The sequence below is a fragment of the Gossypium hirsutum genome, chromosome A02 (assembly GCF_007990345.1).
Source record: "Gossypium hirsutum isolate 1008001.06 chromosome A02, Gossypium_hirsutum_v2.1, whole genome shotgun sequence".
Classification (NCBI taxonomy): domain Eukaryota; kingdom Viridiplantae; phylum Streptophyta; class Magnoliopsida; order Malvales; family Malvaceae; genus Gossypium; species Gossypium hirsutum.
In genome coordinates this window covers 100,892,715-100,914,468 of record NC_053425.1, presented here as the reverse complement: position 1 = coordinate 100,914,468, position 21,754 = coordinate 100,892,715, and the positions used below count along the sequence as shown (strand labels likewise).

Here is a 21,754-nt window from a genome sequence, read left to right as displayed (position 1 = left end):
GAAAAATTATTTCATGTTCGACCCACCTACTCATTCCTGCGTATATTTGGGTGCATGAGTTTTCCTGATCTCCGACCCTCACTACAGCAAAACTGACTTTTAGCGGCGTTTTTTTAGGCCTTTAGCCGCGTTTTTAAGTGCCGCTAAAACTATTTGCGACGTTTTTACAAGCGCCACAAAAAACGCCGTTTTTGCTAACGCCGCTAAAGTCTGCAGCGTTTATTTGAAAAAACGCCGCTAAATGTCATGACTTTTAGCGACGCTTTTCCCACAAACACCGCTAAAAGGTCATGACTTTTAGCGGCACTTTTCTTGAAAACGCCGCTAAAGACCATGACCTTTAGCGGCGCTTTTTCTAAACTATATAACAGACTTTTAGTGACGCTTTTTTGACAAATGCCGCTAAAAAATATAAACTTTAAAAAATATATTTTAATTAAATAATATTTATTTTCTATGATAAATATTATATTATGTTTTATTTTTGAAATTTGAACTTTAAACTATACACAATTTTTAAAAAATCATTTATATGTAACTCAACAGAAATTATGTTCAAAGATTCGTTGTGTCACTAAACAATGAAAAATGATTTACACAAATAAATAAAAGACGAGAGAAAATGAAACTTCTAATGAGCAAACTATTTTATAAGCAATCAGAAAGAATAGTACAGGAAATTCTTAGTATCCTACTTGAAGAAAGCATCGAAAAATATAAAGAGGATGAGAATGAGTACAAGGAAGCATCTTTAAGTTGAACCATTCTTGATGTCAGGTTCCTTGCCTGTCTCAAGGAGAAAACACTTGCACACAAGAAGGACATAATGTCCCTTTCTCCATTTGACTTAATCACCTACATTCTCTCATACCCTTTCTGCCAATAGCAATTGTTCAAGTTCTTCTCTTCTTCTCTCCATTTCCTGCATATAAATGTCCATGAGATTATGGTATTTGATGAGAAAATTAGTTCACAGCTGTGATACTTTCACAATATTGGCTTGAAATACCCTACAAATCAATACCATATTGCAAAATCTCCAATATTCTTATCATGTTAAGGTGTTTATTGATAAATTTCTTAAGAGAAATGTTAACCAATGCCGTGTAATTTATGCATCACTTTTTTCTTGAATTCAGTTAAAGTAAGCAATGTATTAAATGTTAGAAAATATCCTTAAAATGAACTGTTCAAGACTCTTGAAAGGTTATGGGTTCAATATCTTAACAACAATCACTTGTAACGCACGACAAGAATGGGTTCTTACAGTATATTTGTCAACTTAAGAACACTTGATTATAATGTGGTAGGAGAGATTTGAATATAAAAAAAGAAGCATTCAGAGTATGACTAGACCTCCAATTGATCAAACAAAAGAATACATAAATAAGAAATCATCAAGGCAAGATGTAGACCAAAAGGCCAACTTTGAACAACTCTCATAGCTTACCTCCAGATCTTGAACTGCTTGTTCCCTTGTAATTTCCTTTTGCTGGCGAGAACATTTGAGAAAGCCAATGCATAAGATTCCCTGACAAATTTATTATCAGTACAATCAAGGAGTAAACATAAACTCAACTCAAAATCACAGTTTTGAAGCCTTTGCTCAATTCCACCCCAAACTATATTTTACCTCCTGTTGTTTAACGTTATATAGAAATTATTCTTTACTTCTAGTATCTAAAATTACAAGCACAAAAGGCAATATCAGGGTCTGATGAACAATTAGCTTTGACTAAAAATACCAGTTCCAATAAGCCCTAATTATAAATCTAAAGATTTGAAATCTAACTTTGGAACAAATTATAACACAAAACTAACAACAAAAAAACACAAAATAGACAAACAATCACGCAACAAAACTAGAGCAAATACAAGAATTTAAAAAAGAAAAAAAAGATGATAAATAGCAGCAAAGCTAAAAACAAGTAGCAAAGAAATGAAACAAATTAAAACATTATATCAGTTATTCAACGGTATTATTCGGAAGGATGTTCAAAACCAGAATCCACAATAGATCGAAACAGCTCCGGTTTCAGTAGAAAGTCTCTGAATCCCGAACTGTGAATTCCAACATACCCCCTACACCACATAAAAAAGAAATGAAACAAATTAAAATAAAATTGCTTTACACTAAAACTAGCAGATTATATTAGAACATTGTTTTCCTTAAAAATATTTACAATAAGTTAAAAGAAATATTTTAAAATTTGATTATGTATATAATTATATGTATTTGCTTTAATTATATGTCTTGAAATAAAGTTTGTATGCATAAATAACTCCCCATACACAAACTATTTCAATCAGCATAAATCAAATAATTTGTGGCTTCAACATGCTGACTTTACCATAATTTTGTCTAAAATTTACAATCTTTAACATGGCACATCACTAAATTTAAATAGTTGATTTCACAATCATTATATCTACATTTGGACCTTAATAAACCTAGAAATTATCCATGCCAAAACACATTTAATGTGTCCAAGAATCAGACAGTATAATGCAGCCATTAATCAAAACGAACTCTATTCAATCTATTCGAATTTGAACAACATAAGACATACTAGACTCTTCTACAAATGCTGGAAAACTTGTCCTTACCAGGCTGTTTAAACAGCATAAACAATGTAAAATCATGAGATTTAATCTGGCTTTTACTCATTAATTTTTTTCAAAGTCGAACCGCATCTTTCATGTCCCAAAAATCATAAAATTCAACATGCAATATCATAAAATCAGTTTGAGCTCCAACCTTTAAATTTTCAAAAGAATATCACATCAAAAATTGGATAGAAATAATATAAAATTTCTTAAAACAAATTCCATATGGACAAACTACATAGAATGTCCCTTCAACTAACTAATGGTTATCTGTATCACTGCCACACCACCAGATAATTTAGCAATCCTTTTGTTAAGTTTTTCCTTCTCATAATCCTGTTCTGCAGCCTGCATTAAAGTAATAATATAACTAATTGCATACTCAATGTCTTCCACGAATATTCATTGGTAATTCATTACTAAAAGTCATCATATGGTTAGGAAAGCTGGTGCAAAGTTTTCAAAGATTGAATTTCAAATGTTACCATGTTACCATGCAATCGGCCCAAAACTAAGCAATTCATGTCCCCAAGTTAGATGGATGTGGCCAATACATGACTATTTCAGCCCAAAACTCTCTTTCCCTTTTGTCTTTTACAGTTCATTTTTTTCATGAAATAGTTTTTGATGTCACGAATTTACGAACTAAAGTTTAAACAACTTTTTTCACTGATATCCAATATTGACTGTTAAATTGACTTAGATTTAAAGTATGTTCTTTTACCTATCAATGAATATTGATTTACTATACCAATCATTGAATTATTACTTGAAGCTTAATGGCAGAACTTTAAAAAAAAAAACTTAACAATCTAGTAACTTAAATAAAAAATTTTGTATAGTTCAGTGATAAAATTATATATGTTTTTAATTTAGTGGTTAAAATAAAACTCAGTGTTGTATTTATAGCAAAAAATTTATGATTATATTATACCAAATTTATATGGAGATTTTGTGACAAATAAATATTGGATACTCTTGATAACATTAACATGTAGTTTGGAAAACACCTGAGGATATTGTTGTTAATACATTTTTCAAAAAAAATAGATATTTCTTAGTGACGACTTTTAGATGCTTATATTTTGAAATATTAATAAAATTATATTTTAATTTTCAATATTATTTAATAATTATAATCCTGAGGTAGTTCAAAATCAGAGTATAATTTCAGGTCAAGTAATTATTAAAAAAATAATCAAATGAGTATATAAAATTACATACCTTCACGTTTGCGTGCTTCTTCTTATTCTCTCCTCTTCAGACCTCACATAGAATATTTTCTTCCTCTTGATATCCCTTTCCTGCTTCCAGGCCTGAATAATTTTCTAACATGCGTGCCAACCTATTCTTCTCTTTCAAGTCCCCATCATGATGCTGCCTACTCAACTCAACTTCCAGCTACAACATAGAAAAACAGAATTACGAATGATTATATCAAAAAGGTAGACAATGGCAAAAATACAAAACAAAACAGAACCTCTCATGAAGAAAGACTGCGACATATAAACGCTGCTCTTCCCTTCAAGATATGGAAATGCAGATGAAGATAGAACATCTGTTGAGGCAGACTTAAGATAACAAATCAAAGTCTTTGATATGTTTATAAAACATGAAAGGTCATATGTTACAAGACCTGGAAAGAGAAGCACTAAAAACAAAGTACTTCTTTCAACTGCAAAACAAGGAATTAAAATTTTACCTGTTGTTCACGTTCATGAAGCACCTTCTCTTCTAGCAGTCGTCGTTGAAAAGCTGCTTCAATCAAAGGTGCTGCTTCCTCTCTCTTAGCTCTTTCCATATGGTTCATTGTTTTCGCAACCTTTTGTAGTCTCTTCTCCTGTTCCTGCCTCTCCTTTAGCTGCTCACTCATCGTTTGCTCAAGCAAGGTTTGCTTTGTTAATTTCTCCTGGACACATGCATAGTCAGAACTCAAATAAAAAATAAAAATAAAGAACAGCTTATAGGAGTCGAAAACTTAATGAAAATAAATGGGTGTTCACCCTATCTAAAATTGGCTTCCTTTTCCCTCTTTTCAAATGCTTTTCAGTTTCCTGTAGAAACGTCTGTGCTTCTTCAAACTCCTGCTCCTCTATTTCCTTACAGATTCTTTCAGCTCGCTGTTGCTCAAATACAGTAGCAAGCCTCTTTTTCAAGTGCCTATAAAATTCCTACCAAGCATGACAATCTAGAAAGAACTATTGATATGAACTCATGAGAGCAAGTTTTGATTAGGCTAGGGTTCAAGAGTCTTCACATTTATCTATTTTAACTATAACATTTAAACTTTTATAGTTTAACTCTGGGACAATACCATTTCAACTATTTATCATCACACTTATTCAAACTCAACATCTTTATTAAAAGAACATACCAAACAGTTTAACCTCAAATTTGCATTGGTTCAGATGTCTTTACTGACATCTTTATTGACAGGTTTTATGGAGACTAATTGTTCTGCTTCAAAGGACAAATAGAAAGTACTCAATTTATCACGTAGACTACATTACTTAAAAGGACCCATAATTGAATACAAATAGAATCGCATGAAATTCAAAGAAAACATACAGTAGAACCTTGGGGGGAACAAATAAGCAAGAGAACAGACACATATATACCGTTGTTGAAGACTAATTGTTCTACTTCAAAGGTCTTGCACTGGGAAAGGGAGCGGCGGCTGCAAGTGCAGGTTTTGGAGTGGACCTAGAAAATGCTGATTTTGCTGAAATGTTGGAGAGCATCGACTGACACTTCTCCTGCTGCTGTTTAAATCTATCTAACTTCTCTTGTAATGCCATCACTCAAGACCTCAACCTTCACAACTCTCAAATCCCAGAGACAAAAAAGAAAGAAAAATCAAAGCTGAAAATCAGAAAAGCTTGTCAATAGAACTACCCAAAATTGCTGAATCTTAAGAATATTTCTTTATGTTTCCTAGCTTTTGAGGTTTTCTATCAAACTTTAATTTCGAGTTAAAACACTTCAAATCGCTGAATCTTAAGAAAATAACCTTGGTAGTTGGTAAGGGATTTCAACGAGCTTTCGGCTTCAATTTCCATTTAGATGACTGTCCTTTGATAAAAGGTTGAGGAGAGAATGAGAGTCCTGTTAAATAATAAGCGAAAACGCAGAAAAAGAGGAAGTAACGAGCGGGTAACAAAAAATTGGGGATTTTGATTTTCCCTGTTTGCGGCGTTTCCATTAAAAACGCCAGTATAGCTTAACTTTTCACGGTATAGTTCAAATTTTTGTGGCGTTTTGTCTAAAAACGTCACTATTGCTTAATTTTAATTTTTTTTTTATTTTTAACATATTTTTTTCTATTCTTTTTCTTTCAAAATTTTTAACATATTTTTGTGGCGTTTTGTCTAAAAATGCCACTATTGCTTAACTTTTATTTTTATTTTTGTGGCGTTTTGTCTAAAAACGCCACTATTGCTTAATTTTAATTTTTTTATTTTTAACAAAAAATTAGGGATTTTGATTTTCCATGTTTTGCTGTAGTGGTTTAATGTGTAATTGTAGACGTGAAATTCTAATTGTGGTTTAAATGTATAGTTAAAACTTTAATTTTGATTTAATCATACACATTTAAAAAAATAAATACATCAATATATTTTTATATTGAATAAATATCAATATTTATGTATCCATGCAATATATAAATATAAAATGATGTTATATCAATAATTGTGTAAAAAAAATGAAAAAACGTGAAGACACAAATATATATTTTAAAAAGAAAATGAGTTACAATTAAAAAACGTGGAGACACAAATGAGTGTAGAGAATTTTCGTTCGTATAAATAAATATATTTTTAATTAATCAATATAGATAAATATTAAAATAGTATAAACAAAAAACTATTAATAAAATTTAAAGGTAAACTTATCATTTAAAATGTTTTTCACAAATCCCTTCAATCCGTTAAACAATATAACACCTTATTAATATATAAAGAATATTTTTTTATCAAAATCAAGATATCTATTATCGATAATAATAATTAATTATAGGGTTTAGGATTTAATTATTGAATATGATTCACTTGAGATTAACATACTATATATATACCCATGGCCATTAAACCTTAAACCATAAAACCCTAAATCATATACCTTAAACCTTAAATATTAAATATTAAACCGTAAACCAAAAAATAAATTTAATCAATATTAAGTATTGCTTCCATTATTTATTATGAACATAAGCTTTTACATTAATATATATGTATATACACATCAACATCCATGTGATGTTTTTAAGGGTTTAGGGTTTTAAAAGTTATAATTTAGGATTTAGTGTTTTTAAGGTTTAGAGGTTTAGTGTTTTAGGGGTTATAGATTAGTGTTCATGATTTTTTGGGGGTTTAAGGGGTTATATGACTTTTAGCAGCGTTTTATCAAAAGCACCGCTAATGCTCCGACTTTTAGCGGCGTTTTACCAAAAGCACAGCTAATGCTCTGACTTTTAGCGGCGTTTTACCAAAAGCGCCGCTATTGCTTTGTTTTTAGCGACGTTTTAACAAAAAATGCCGCTATTGCTCTGTGTTTTACAATTTTTACGGCGTTTTTTGATAAAACGCCGCTATAAACGCCGCTAAAGCCCTATTTTCCTGTAATACCTATAATACTCATAAGCTTCAATTTAGATCAACACCCTGCACATTTTTAGGGTACTCACCATTGCATAAAGGCTATCGGTGTCGAGATGATAATGGACGGATCTATGTTTCACGTCATGTCACCTTTAATGAATCTGTCTTTCCTTTTAAAACCAACTCTTCCAAGCTGGACCCTCAACCACACACGTCTTAAACTAGCTCTCGCTTGCTTGTCTTAGCTTCACCTTCATCGTCCACTACTCGTTCCCCACCTGTCCAGAACCATACAACACATATCCACTCTTTTTCAATTGCGTCTCACTCTCAGTCATCTAGTCCCGATTGCTCTTTATCACCTACTTCTATCCAAAACACATCCTGCAGTGCTCAACTCACACAACCCAATTCATCAGCACGTGCCTCTCTTAATTTTCATCCTATGGTTACTCGTAGCAAGGTAGGGATATTTAAACCCAAAGTATATCTGAGTACAACACCTAAAGTGTCTAACCACATACCTGCTGACATTCATGAAGCAATGACCAATGAGTCTTGGAAAGCTGCAGTTTTTAATGAGTTACATGCGCTTCTTCAAAATCACACATGGAGTCTCTGTTCATTACCTGACAACAGAAGAGCAATTGGCTGTAAGTGGTTATTTAAAATCAAGAAGAAGGCTAATGGTTCCGTAGATCGCTACAAAGCTTGCCTGGTTGCCAAAGGTTTCTCTCAGCATGCTGGTATCGATTTTCAAGATACCTTCAGCCCTGTTGTTCGGGCCACCACCATTCGAACTATTCTTGCTGTTGCAGTCATGAAAGGGTGGTCATTGAGGCAAGTCGATGTCAACAATGCTTTCCTCAATGGGGAGTTGACTGAGGAGATTTACATGACTCAACCACATGGGTTTGAAGCGTCCGGCCCGAATGGTCAATAGTTCGTTTGTAAACTCAACAAGGCTCTCTATGGCTTAAGACAAGCTCCTCGGGTATGGTTTCAAACGCTCAAACAGTATTTGGTTGGTCCACTTGGCTTTCAAGCGTTAAAGGCTGATTCATCCCTTTTCATTCGAATCACTTCAGGGCATTACTTGTTGCTTATGTCCTATGTAGATGACATTGTTCTTACAGGTAGTTCTGATGAGGAGATTGATAGCGTTGTCCAGCAACTTCATCACAGGTTTGCCCTTAAGGACATGGGCCAGCTCAATTTTTTCCTAGGCATCACTGTTCACCATACCTCTTAGGGGTTGTTCTTGAATCAAAAAAAGTACATCATTGAGATACTAAATAAGACTGGGATGTCAGGTGCGTCCGCTACACCAACTCCCATGGTGAGCTTTCCCAAGTTAGTTGCTGTTGGCGACAGTCTCTCATTTGCTGATGGGCATCTTTATCGCAGTGTCGTTGGTATGCTTCAATATGTTTGCATCACACGCCCTGACTTGTCTTTTTTTGTTAATAAACTTAGCTAGTATATGAATTCTCCAAGTGAGTTACACTGGAAGGTTGTCAAACGTATGTTGAGGTATCTTCTTTGAACAATAGATCATGTATAACATCCCGAAATAGGGCCTAAACGGAACAGTGGTTACGAAACCACAAATTCGAGGTAGAAAAATTTATTTTATTATTATTTTGAGGTTCATGATATGATTGCATGATTGTGTGAAAATTTCGTGATGAAATTCTATGCATAAAGTGCTTAAGTTGAGATTAGGGACTAAATCGAATAATTTGCAAAACTTGCATTCTAGAAGTTTTTAGTATGAAATTGCTTTGGAATATTAATTAGGAGGGTTTAAATAAAATTTTACCAATTTCTAAGTTCAAGGACAAAATAGGACATGGATGGAATTTTTGAAAGTTTAATAAGGAAGGGCATTTTGGTCATTTGGATATTAAATGAAATAAAAAGGGAAAAATAACACAAAATTCATCATCTTCTTCATTAGCACGAAATTTCAAGGGTTCTCCATAGCTAGGGTTTGTTTCAAGCTTTCAAGCTCCATAGTAAGTGATTCCGAGCCCCGTTTTTAATGTTCTTTACGTTTTCAGAGTCCCGGTAGCTCGATAAAGCTTATGCTAGCAATAATTTAAGTTAGGGTTCATATTTGGAAAAATACCCATAGGTGAAAAGTGTTTATTTTGATGTTTTATAATAGAATATGAGGTTTTAAATTATGTTAGACAACTTGTGCTACTCGGTTTTAAGTGAAAACGAGTAAAATGACTTAATCGATAAAAATACCTTATAGTCATAAGTACATGTTAGAGTGTGAATTTGATGTTGTCATAGAAGGGAAAAATGATCAGCATGTCATAAAACATAAGAGAATAGGATGAAGTTTAAATTACGAGCCTTGGGGAAAAAGTGCAAATATGTGAAAGTTTAGGGGCAAAAATGTAATTTTTCCAAAGTTTGGGTCAAGGACTGTTTTGATAAATGTGAATATTAAATAAGTTAAATTTGCTATTATAGATCAAGAAGAGTGAAATTCGGGAGTAGATCGAGGAAAAGAAAAAGTAAAGGACTAAATTGTAAAGTTTAGTCACATTTTGTATCGAGGTAAGTTTACAGTAAATAAATGCAATATTCTTTTATTTTACATTATTATTGTCAATTTCCAGCATTTATATACTTATTTTTTTGGGAATATTTAAGGTCGAATTAAAGGCGAAGTGACAGAGAAAAAGCATTAGGAAGCCCCGTTTGAACCTTAGGAATGTTAGGATATTGGGGTTGACAGGACAGGACAGGACAGGACAGAAATGAGCCATGTAAGTCCATATCAGATATATGGCTTTGGAGACAGGAATAATTCATGTTAGCCCATGTCAAAGACATGGCATTGGCAGGATATTGATAGACAGGAACGACCCTAGTATCCTTAGTATTCCGAGTGGTTCAACAGGTCATTGTACACGTTAAATTACAGTGAATTATCAGCAAAAGGGAAGGTAGATTATATTTATGAATAGTGAAAGGTCAGGTAAGAAAGAAGGTAAGTGAGTAAAGAAGAAGGTAGAAAATGAGAAGTAAAGAAAGTTTATGAGGCTAGGTGACATTATGTATAATTATTCATTATGTTGAATGTTGTAATTTATTTGCTTGTAAGCTTACTAAGCCTAGTGCTTACTCTCTTTATTTTCTTTTTTTTTTTATAGTTTTTATCAAGCCACTCGGGGATCGAAGGAAACGTCGGAGACCCGATCACACTATCGAAGAAATCACATTGGTATAGTTAGACGTTTCGTTTTGTGTATGGCATGTATAGGAACTTGGTTTCTTTTGATATGATATGATCAATGAATGATGTGTAAATACTTGCTAGTGATTAGCTAATAGAATGGCTGATGATATACATGTTTAATAGTATGTATGATTAGGTAGTAACTATCACATGAAAACTATGAAAAATGTGAAAGTAACTTAAAAACGGATTCAAGTATCAGAAAATAACGTGACTTTGAAAAATCACAAAAAAAAAATTGTAGAGACATTGTTTAATGGTGAATAATATATGAAATTAAAGCTCATTGTGTCTATTTTCATATGGAATAAGCAAAACAGGTAAAGGTTTTGTATTTTATAAGATATCTGAGTTTTAGTGAAATAGGGCAGAGCGATTTTTGGATCCCCTGTTCCAAATTTGGAAATTCACCATAAATTTTACAAAAATAATTAGGTGGTGTACTTTATATGTTTAGAATCCTTATTGAATCTAGTTTTAATAGAAACAAACGGTATAGTCATATGAATTTTTTACAGGGAGAAAAGTGGTTCGTAGTAAGTAGAGGTCAGTGCAGTCAAATTCTGAAATAGGGGTAACTTTAAATAATAAACTGTACTAATTGGCTAATTCAAAAATTCTAGAAAAAAATTAGTAGATATATATATGAGTCTAGTTTCATGAAAAATTTACGGATCTTAATTTTGAGTTTTGAAACTCGAGAAATGAATTTTTAAGTAACCATGACGTAGAAAAATAGTTTATTCCGAAAATTAAAATAAGTGGTTTAGAGTTGTTTAAAAGGTAAGATAAGTTTAGTAACACCTCAACCTTGACTCCGGTGACGGTTTTGGGCATGGGGGCGTTACATTATGGCCTATATCTCTCCAAGGGTCAGTTTGCCTTAGTTTGCTACTCTGATGCTGACTGGGCGTCCTCAGTCGAAGATTGACGTTCCACCACTGGCTATGTTGTTTTCTTAGGGGCTAATCCTGTTGCTTGGTGCTCTAAGAAGCAACCAGTTGTATCCAGATCTTCGTCAGAAGCTGAATATAGAAGCTTGGCAAATTGTGTGTCTGAGCTCCTATGGGTCAAGCAGCTGTTAGATGAACTTGGCCTGTCACTCTCTCAGCCTCCTATGGTCTAGTGCGATAACACCTCTGCTGTTTCAATGGCTACAAATCCCACACATCATGCCAAAGTTAAGCACGTGGAGATTGATCATCATTTTGTTCGGGAGAAAGTCCTTGATGGACAACTGCAGGTCAACTTTATTCCATCTGACAAGCAAATTGCAATTGTACTCACCAAACCAATCAGGCCCAAACAATTTGCAACCTTTCGACATGCTCTCCGAGTTTTAACCAGTGATGATTGTGTCTTCCAAGCAAAAGATTGTTTAAAGAGACCAGGGGAATGTTAGTATAACTACTAAGTTAGTTAGATTGTTTTAGTCTGTTAAGTCTGTTAGCAGTTAACTATTGCTGCAGTTGGCTACTATTCTCTATTAAATAGCTGTTGTATTTAGAAGTCAGGTATAGAAAATGATGTATACTTTTGCTCATCGTTGTTTTCTTTAGCTCTTCTATGCTATAGTTTAACATACATCATGAATCAACTAATATATATTGTATAGTATAAATTGAAAAAAACGTGATAAAAAATACCAAGTCAAAGCCCTCTTCCTTCGCTAAAAACCCAACAGTGGCTAGCTCCATTCTGTCATTCACTAGTACTTTTTCATTAAAATGAAAAGAATCCGTAGAGTAACGTAACCATTTATGCTGTTTTCATCATATAGGACTTCGTTTTAGTTCCAGTGTATCAACTTGTTCGTATCCATGTTGGGGGCATTGCTACAATATTTATTTTGTACACTGCGTGTGGAGGGGTTACAATTTTTTTCTTTTATATATTAATAGCAGTTTGTCTATTGGTTTACACTGTTTCTAATGAATTTACCTGAAACAGTATCCGATCAATCAGATCTTCTTACACTGGAAATTATATTCTAAATTGGACTTTAATAGTTTTTGCTGTCAACTCACCGGTTTTAGACTTACATGCATTAGTTTGGTTAAATCCAGGTATCCAACATGTGGTCATTCTAAGCACTGATTTTGCATATTTTCCCAGTTTTTTTTTTTTGTTATTATTTGTCGAGTAGCTTTATTCTTAAGTATATATCATGTGATGTATTGTTATCGATATATTATATTTTTATATATTATATATAAATATCATTCATATAAATTTTAAAATTATTAATTAAGTTCAATAATTTAATTTAATAATTTTATTTTAAGTTTAAATTTGATTATGAAAAAATTAAAATAGTTAAAATAAAAAAATAAAAATTAATTTAAAATATCAAAATTTTCTATCATTTAGTACGGGTCTATACATATAGGTACAATTCATTAATAAGACGAACCATGTCATTTCTTCCCACCACTCGACAGATTACTAATTTCTGGATATGCAGTTACTAACTTACCACAGTTTTCCTTTCTTCATATGTTTCAATCCTTAAAATTCACTGTACTTTTAGGGAACCTTTAGAGAAGATTGAAAGTAAATATAATAATTAAAGAGATGGTTACTGCTAATTTTCCCTTTAGAATGTCACTTTTAAAGCAGTCGTTAGAGGTTCTTAGCTTTCTTCTTCAGTTTCAAAAAAGAAAAGACTCGATAATCTATAAACTCCCAAGTCACAACTTTTTTGTTGGAAATTGCTTAGTGATCAATTCCCACATCGCAGCTGAAAAGCAAGTAGCAGCTTCTCCTAATGTTTATAGAGCAACTCGTAGCTTTGCATCCAACTCACGGAGCCGTGTGGTGAGCACAGAGCGAACTATTCTTTCGCCTTTTACTAAAGAATACCGTGTGCTCGCCACTTTAAGCGGCATACGCCAATTTTTGTAAAGGCATTCTTTGTTGAGTGCCCCCAATACAATCTAAGGTTTCCTGTCCGGGTTTCAATTTTGAAGGAACAACCGAATGTCTTGCTGGGAGTCTCGAAAATCCAGCTATTAATTCTTACATAGATGCAATAAACTTCAAATCTTTATCTCCAAAATCTTCATGTTATTTATTAGTTTTTGTTATTGTAAAGAGGAAAAAAACATAAAAAGAAAAATGTTATATATCATCCCTGTCTACGCCCTGCCAGCAGCAGTGATCACCCTGAAATGCTCCATACTTCCACCCAATCTTCCATCCCTCTCCTTCCAAATCCCACAGATAAAGCACATAGCTTGAGGACAAGCTTCACATACTTGAAGAACCATATCCTAAACCTGTTTCGAGAATTGACATTTAAAATATAATAAATGGATCTGTAGTTTCCTCCAGTGCTGCATGGTGGACATTCATTCAGTGGTCTTGACAGTGCCATGCATGAAGTTTGCTTCTAGTTGGAAGTCTATCAGGTACAGCAAAGCCAAGCGATAAAAGTGTTTGTGTGCAAAAGTTCTGCATCCTACATAAACATTCTCATAGTCTTTTTTTACTTCATGGTTTAGAAAGATGCTTAAAACTTGAATACTCAGGGAAGCATTGCCTCCTATAGAAAAAACTAGATAAAAAAAAACCGTTGATTGGTCCTTCCAGCAGTACACTGACCTTGTAGTTTTAGCAATTTTTTTTTAATTTTGATGAACTGCATCCACCAGTTTTAAATGAATTTCCAAAGAAACCAACCACTATTTGCAACTAGTTGCGTACTACAGGAATTTAAGCTTTTAGTGGCGTTTTTAGCAGCAATTGAACCAAAAACGCCGCAAAAGTTATACATTACTGGCGCTAACTAGAAAATGCCATAAAAAATTAGGGCTATAGCGACATTTCAAAGAATAGGGCTACAGCCGCGCTTTTTCATAAACGCCACAAAAAGTCAAGGCTGCTATAGCGGTGTTTGGACCAAAAACGCTGCTAATATGTATTAAAATTTTGTAAACGGTGCCGTTTTATTCCCAACCCTTTCTTTTTTACCCAAATCAGTTCCCTCCCCAAATCATTTTTTCCCAAATCAGTTCCCCCTTCCCCAAATCGTTTTTCCCCAAATCAGTTCCCCCCTCCCCCTCCCCCTCCCCCAAATCCCATTGGTTCAGCAATGGTAACCTCTGTTTTTTATTTTTATTTTTACATCTATGGTAACCTCTGGCTTTTTTTTTTACATTGACTTGCCCCAAATGTATTGAAGAATCTAGAAGAGAAGAAAATTTTGGGCTGCAAGAAAATTCAACTCAAAGGCCGGTCATACATACTCTATAAAAACGACGACAATATCCAACTTTTTCCTCTTTTACATTCCTCAGATCTTTTTTAAGGTTTCACTCTCATTACTACTTTTCTTTATGGTGCGTTTTATGTTATGGGTTAAAATATTAGTTAAGAAGAAGAGTTAAAATTCTATTAAATAAAGGTTAGTTGCAACAGTTAGTCATTAAGGAAAATGGTGAGTTCCAATCTTTAAATTGAATCAGTAAAAAACGGTGCACATAGTTAGTGATCCGGTGCATTTTGCACAACTGTAAGTGCCACGTGCCACGTTCTTTCTTTGCTGTTATTTTCTCTTTTAATCATGGGTTGTATGAGGGAATACGGTTATGGAAAAACACTAAGAAAATTATTCTGAACTTTTCTCTTCCTCTGTTCTTTCTTCTATTCTTCTTTCCTTTCTACATTCTATTTCTGTGGAATTTTTGAGTTCTTAACAAAGGTATCAGAGCTTCTACGTTCCCTACAATGACCGATGATGGAGTGTCGACACGGTCGCAGAAAGAGATGGGCAGTATGCAGCAAGAAATCTTCAAGATCTAAGAGGAGATGGCTCGTTTAGAAGCAATGATGGACTCCAAGTTTCAAGCATTTAGATAGGAGTTCCAGAAGGATTTGCAAGCATTCTTGGCCAAGTATTTTGACAAAAAGAAGGGAGTTTTAGGCGCACCGCCTGGCTTTCCTCAAGAGGTCGAAACAGCTAATGTTCTTGTTGGACCGAACTTGGCAAATATGGGGAGTGTGCATTTGCGAACTTCATCGCCTGTGGTTGGGGTGCATGAGAAGGTCAGTAGGCTTGAATGTCCCAAATTTGATGGCAATGATTTCCGAGGTTGGTAGACCAAGCTTGAGCAGTATTTCGAGGCTAAAGGAATACCGGAGTCTAGCAAGGTCCATTTGGTGATGTTGAATCTAGAGAGGAGAGCGTTGGAATGGCATCATTTTTACTCCCAGCGAAATGGGGGTCTCCACATGCTGCCGTGGCCAGCCTACATGAAGAGTTTGCAGGACCGTTTTGGTTTTGGTCAATTTGGCAACCCTATGAAGGAGCTGGTTAACTTGAAACAACAAGGTACGGTGGAACAATATCAAGATATGTTTGTGGGACTGTTGAATTAATTGCATTTACCTGAACTTTATGCCCTTAGCATTTTTCTTAGCAATCTTAAAGCTGAGATTGGTCACTACTTGGATCTGTTTGAACCTGCTACACTGATGGAAGCTTTTCAGTTAGCCAGGAAAAACGAGGTGCTCCTAGCCTGTCCAACCAAAAAAATTCCAACACCTTCGAGTCACTCACCTAAATCGATGCTAAATCCTTCCACCATATGGGTTACTCTTCATCACCTACAAGATCGGTTGCTGCTTCACAATCGGTGAGCAATGCTTCAGTCAACAAGTCAGGTACTCGGCCTATTCCACCAACTGTTATGGTCAAACGTAAACAGAAAAGGTTATGCTTCTGGTATGGAGCCAAATACCATACGAGGCACAAATGTATTAAATCACAACTATACTAGTTTTTGTGGGAGCCTCTATCAGACAACGAAGCAGAAGAGTTTTAGGAGTGTTCAAAAAAACTAGAGGAGGGAAATTTTGAAGAAGAATCGTCGAAATCCCTTGCGATTTCACTACATGCTTTCAATGGGTTACAAGGCTACAACACTATGAGAGTAGCTGCTTGGGTAGGATCGATTATAGTCATTATTTTGGTTGATTCTGGTAGTACCCATAATTTTATGGATGCAAAATTGGTTAGTAAATTGTCTTTGCCAGTAATACCTCAAGAAAAGTTGAAGGTGACCATAGCAAATAGGAGTTGTCTCTTTACTAAAGGAATGTGTAAAGGAGTGTCATGGGATGTCCAAAACCATCATTTCGAAACAGACTTTATGGTTTTACCCTTGAAAGGATGTGACATGGTTTTGGAAGTGCAATAGCTATTGGTGTTAGGGGACATTGTTTGAAATTTTAGCTCATTAACCATGCAATTTATGGTTAAGGACAGACTTGTATGATTCAAGGTATTGTTCCTGGTTATTTGGCAGCGAAGGAGCATGGTTCGAATACAAAATGCTTTGTGGCTATGGGACAGACAATGGGACCTTATACAGTGATAATGAGCACGCCCAGGCAAGCAGCACTATCGGCCATCACAGTAAAGGAATCTGAAGAACATCTTCAGGCCCTATTGGACAAATTCGCGATGTCTTTCAGATGCCTAAGGGGTTACCACCTCCTCGATTGCATGACCACAGAATCCCTTTAAAAGATGAGAGTGTTGTGATAAAGATTTAACCCTATTGATATCTGGCCATCCAAAATACTGAGATAGAGAAATTAATTCACAAGATGCTTCAAGCTAGGATAATTAGAGACAACAATAGCTCATTTGCTTCTCCGATAGTGATGGTTAAGAAGAAGGATGGTAGTTGGTGGTTGTGTGTGGATTATAGACAACTTAATCATCATGCAATCAAGGAAAAATTTCCTATCCCTATAACTGAGGAGTTATTAGATGAGCTAGGCGAAGCTCGAGTGTTTTCCAAGCTAGACCTGAGGTCAGGGTGTAACAACCCTTACCCGTATCCAAAACTGAAACAGAATTTGAGGCATTACCGGACTTACGTCATAATATTTAAACATATTCGAAACATACATTTTTCATATAATTTAAAACCTTTATCATTCACAATCATATTGTCCCTTACTAGGCTCACCACAGCCTTAAAACATACTTGAAAGAGGTTCGGGACTAAACCGATGACATTTGAAACCTTTTGGAAACTTAGAAAATTTTCATCTCTACAGGGGTCACACGCCCATGTACCCTGGCCGTGTGGAAACAGGGCATGCATACTGACTTGGGTCACACGACCGACCACAAGCCCATGTGCCAGTTCGTGTGCCTTACACAGCCACAAGACATACCCGTGTGTCTAGGTCGTGTCAAGTCTGTAGGGTATCCTAACTTAATTCAAGAAATTACCTAGGGGACACACGGCCGTGTACCAAGGCTATGTGACACACACGGTCAAACCACATGCCCGTGTGCTCAGCTGTGTTGAATGAAAATAGGCTTGGTTAAAGCCATATTACTCACCCTCCACAAGCATACCTAAATACCACACTTCATGCCATTTCAATACATACATAGGCAATTACAACATAGCAAATTCATATACAAATCAAAACATTATATCACAAACCAAATCACTACTCAAAACTCAACCTTAAACATATCCAAAGCAACATATCATTATCAAAAATTTTACATATCTTCCTTATGTATTATTCTCAATCTTTCATCACCTAAATCATGCTTCTCAAACATATCAATTCATTATCTATACTTCATATTAAAATATGCTAACACAAAAGCATTATAAACATCACATATGTCATTTATCAAACACATACTTTAGGCCAACTTAAATGGCCAATACACACCAACCTTTATAAGCCAAATCACAACAAAATATACCATCTTAACACTAGCCTATACATGTCATAAACCAAGCCTCAAAGTGTAAAAATACCGTAATTCAATAATCGGATAGTTTGATACGATCTCCATTGACTTCCAACCCGAGCAAACATCCGAAACACTATAAAACATAGAAAATAACACAAAGTAAGCTTCACAGCTTAGTAAGTTCGTATATGAGTCTAAAATGATCATAACATTTGTATAACAGTTTCGAATTAGATAAATCTTTAACAATTAATGCATCAATTCATGAACTAATTTCAAATTATTCATGTCCTCATTCATAAGTTTTCAACTTCATATAACTCGACAATCATATACGCAAGTTCAAAAATCGTATTATAACATCACGTACACGAAATATCCATATGGCTTGGTCTTGTATACACATATTCACAAACCAAATTCTAAAATATTCATATCAGTTTATCATAAAACCGAATACACATTCCATAATCACATATATATACTTCATTTGCATCACACATTATTTGTAATAAATCATCATGTTACGTACTTACCTTATATTAAATAGATAATAAGTTTATTCATACCTAGCCATTTAGCTAGTTTAATGAATTCAAATACCACATTAGCATGAATTCTTCTAAGCATAAACTTTTAATAATTCACCAGCATAAAGCCTGCTAGGCATAAGCCTGAATTACATACAAGCTCAAGGCCTGCTAGACTTAAAGTCTGATTTTATATTCACCGGCAATAAGCCTGCTAGGCATAAAGCCCGATTACATTCACTAGCACAATGCTTGCTAGGCTTAAAGCCCGAAATCACTATTATAAAACTGTTTCGTACACAATTCATATAACAAAAACTTCAGATATTCCATATCGACCATTCGAACATTCAATGATATAGCTTAGTCAAATTAAACTCAAATACAGTATTTCTATTTTTAAACACATTCAACTTGCTCTTTTATGAATCTATGGATTCCAAAACAACATATTAAACCAAGTTACATTCAATATAAATGATGTTTAATTGCTTAAAGACTTACACTTGCTTTCTCGACTTGAATTTGCCCGTTGAACCATTCGGAATCGTTAAGGATACACGATAATCACATATAGCTCGTACAATGTCATATCCTAGATATGGTCTTACATGTTATCATATATCGATGCCACTGTCCCACACAGGGTCTTACACGAAGTCGATTAACGATGTCGATGTCCCACACATGGTCTTACATGTAATCGCAATACAATGCCACTATACTACACAGGGTCTTACATGTAATCACATGTCGATAACCTAATGTCATGACATTTGTATCCTATATTATTCCTAAGGTTCATACGGGGCTTCCGAACATCGTAACTCTGTCAATTTCAGCTCGTAATCATGACCATTCAGCATTCAATTCAATTCAATAACAAATAACCATTTATAACACAATTAAAGTACGTTTATTAGCATACGAACTTACTTGGCTAAGCTATAGAGATACCAAAGTTTAGGGGCATTTTGGTAATTTTCCCATTTTCCACCCGATCTTGACCTAAATTAATAATTTCATTCAATACATTAATTTAGACAGTAAAACACTTCATTTCATGCAATTTGGTCATTTTTGACATTCTTACAAAATTGCCCCTAAAGTTTTACTTGTATTCAATTTAGTCCTTGAGCTCAAAACATGCAAATTTACCATTTTTAACCATAATTAAGCTTAGCCGAATGTTCATGATATCAAAACAGCCCATAAATCACTTTATGGCAAAATTATATTTTTGCCCCTGATATTTCGACTTCTTTACAATTTAGTCCATATATCATAAAAATGCAAATTCATGAAATTGAGTACAATCCTACTATAGCCGAATATCACCAATGCCCCTAGCAGTCCACACATTTTATTTATTCACACTTTTACCGAACAATTTATCATTTTTCATAATTTAGTCCAAAATTGACATTTTTACTAAAATTTACTTAACAAAACTCATTAATCTAACATCAAATATTTATTTTCTACCATTAAACATCAAGATACTAAAACATTCAATAATGGCATCATTCAAATACTTTAACAATTTTGAAATCGGAGGTACGGGCTAGCTAGATTATGAAGTAACAATCTCAAAAACGTAAAATTATTAAAAACCGGGACGAAACAGACTTACGTACATGAAGATGAATGGCCGAACCGTAAAAGAACAACCATGGCTTTCTTTTCTTTCATATTCGGCTGAAAGAGATGAACTTTTCATGCATTTTCATGTTTTATTTATTTAATTAACCTTTAATAACCTATTTAAAATTTTACCCTTAATGTAAAACCACTAAAATATTTCATGCATGACCAAACATGTCCACTCACAATTCAAATGGTTTAATTACCATTTGAGGACCTTCACTTTAAAAGGCAAAGCAAAATAACACCTTTTTCTAATAGCATGCAACTTTTGTGTTTTATGCGATTTAGTCCTTTTTGTTTAATTAACTATTGAAACGATAAAATTTTTCAACGAAACTTTAATACCATCTTATTGCCACTCTGTAAATATTTATAAAAATATTTACAACTCAGTTTATAGAAATGAGGTCCCGATACCTCATTTTTTAAACGCACTTGACCTTAGGGTCATACCACTTGAACTTAATAAATCGCTTATAAAACAAAAATCACAATATCAAAAACATTTTTAAAATCACAATTAACTCGTAAATATTAAATATAATATTTACAAACCTACTCGTCAGATTTGGTGGCACAGAAACCACTATTCTGATTAACCCTAAAAACGAGCTAGTACAACTCTTCTCCTCTTAGGGATTTTCGTCCCCGAAAATCTTATCAGTGAATAGATTAATGATTTGCTTTCACTAGCCTCATCAATTTCTCACATAGCCTCAGATTTCTTGACTTTTCAATCTCACGAGCTAAGATTCTGATCTGTTCTTTGTTATACATCCTAACAAGCTGAGTTTCTACTTTTGTAAGAGATACTATAAATAAAAGGATCTTATCTGTATCATCACATCATATAATTAAGAAACACATATACGGGTCTTCTCCAATTCTGAAAATAATCTCATCCGTTAGATGAATCATGAACTCAACTTTTCTTTATAGCTAAATCACAAAATTTTATTCCCGTTATAATACTTTCACAAATACTCAGCTTTCTAACTGAAATTCATTGCTTTTACGTATCAAGCCCACATATGTTTTCTGCCAATCTAAAACTGCTTTTAGATTGTCATGAATTACTTCCATTTCCCTTCATTCTTTCTAATCACATCTACCCTGGAATTCTTTTTATCAAAATTCAATTCAATACAATGAAGTTTAGTAATTGCAACCATACCATACTCATACAATGCTATTTTAATATTTATCTCATAACTATTAGTATAAACAACCTAACCAACAATAAATGTCTTTCTCAATTGCTTTCAAGTTCTAGAACACAATAGCAATATATATTTTTAGAAATTTGAATCACTTCTCGTATTAACTATCACATTAAGGATAGTAAACAGTCTTACAAAGCAATTCCATACCCAAGGCT

The 21,754-nt window shown here is 34.0% G+C and overlaps 1 protein-coding gene and 1 non-coding gene across 21 annotated transcripts; one reads left to right on the top strand and one right to left on the bottom strand.

The window, feature by feature from the left end:
- Positions 1-623: 623 nt before the first annotated feature.
- On the bottom strand, positions 624-5,809 carry LOC107924932 (uncharacterized). 20 transcript variants are annotated; one of them, XR_005905903.1, is made up of 9 exons: positions 5,618-5,809; positions 5,226-5,469; positions 4,611-4,767; positions 4,310-4,516; positions 4,088-4,165; positions 3,832-4,008; positions 2,003-2,955; positions 1,451-1,531; positions 624-922 (listed from the first exon to the last, which is right to left on the bottom strand). XR_005905903.1 is itself a non-coding variant. In XM_041082337.1 (4 exons), exons 1-4 carry the CDS (start codon positions 2,959-2,961, stop codon positions 856-858), a joined length of 312 nt encoding a protein of 103 aa, XP_040938271.1. In that variant the 5' UTR covers positions 2,962-3,813; the 3' UTR covers positions 624-855. The 20 variants fall into 20 exon arrangements, 1 of the variants encoding a protein (XP_040938271.1); XR_005905899.1 differs by having other exon boundaries at positions 2,003-2,082; XR_005905901.1 differs by having other exon boundaries at positions 2,003-2,082; positions 5,226-5,431; positions 5,618-5,747.
- Positions 5,810-13,272: 7,463 nt separating this feature from the next.
- LOC121217014 (U5 spliceosomal RNA) lies at positions 13,273-13,389 on the top strand. The gene has a single exon (XR_005913212.1). It is a non-coding gene; the product is annotated as a U5 spliceosomal RNA (small nuclear RNA).
- The last annotated feature ends 8,365 nt before the right edge of the window (positions 13,390-21,754 follow it).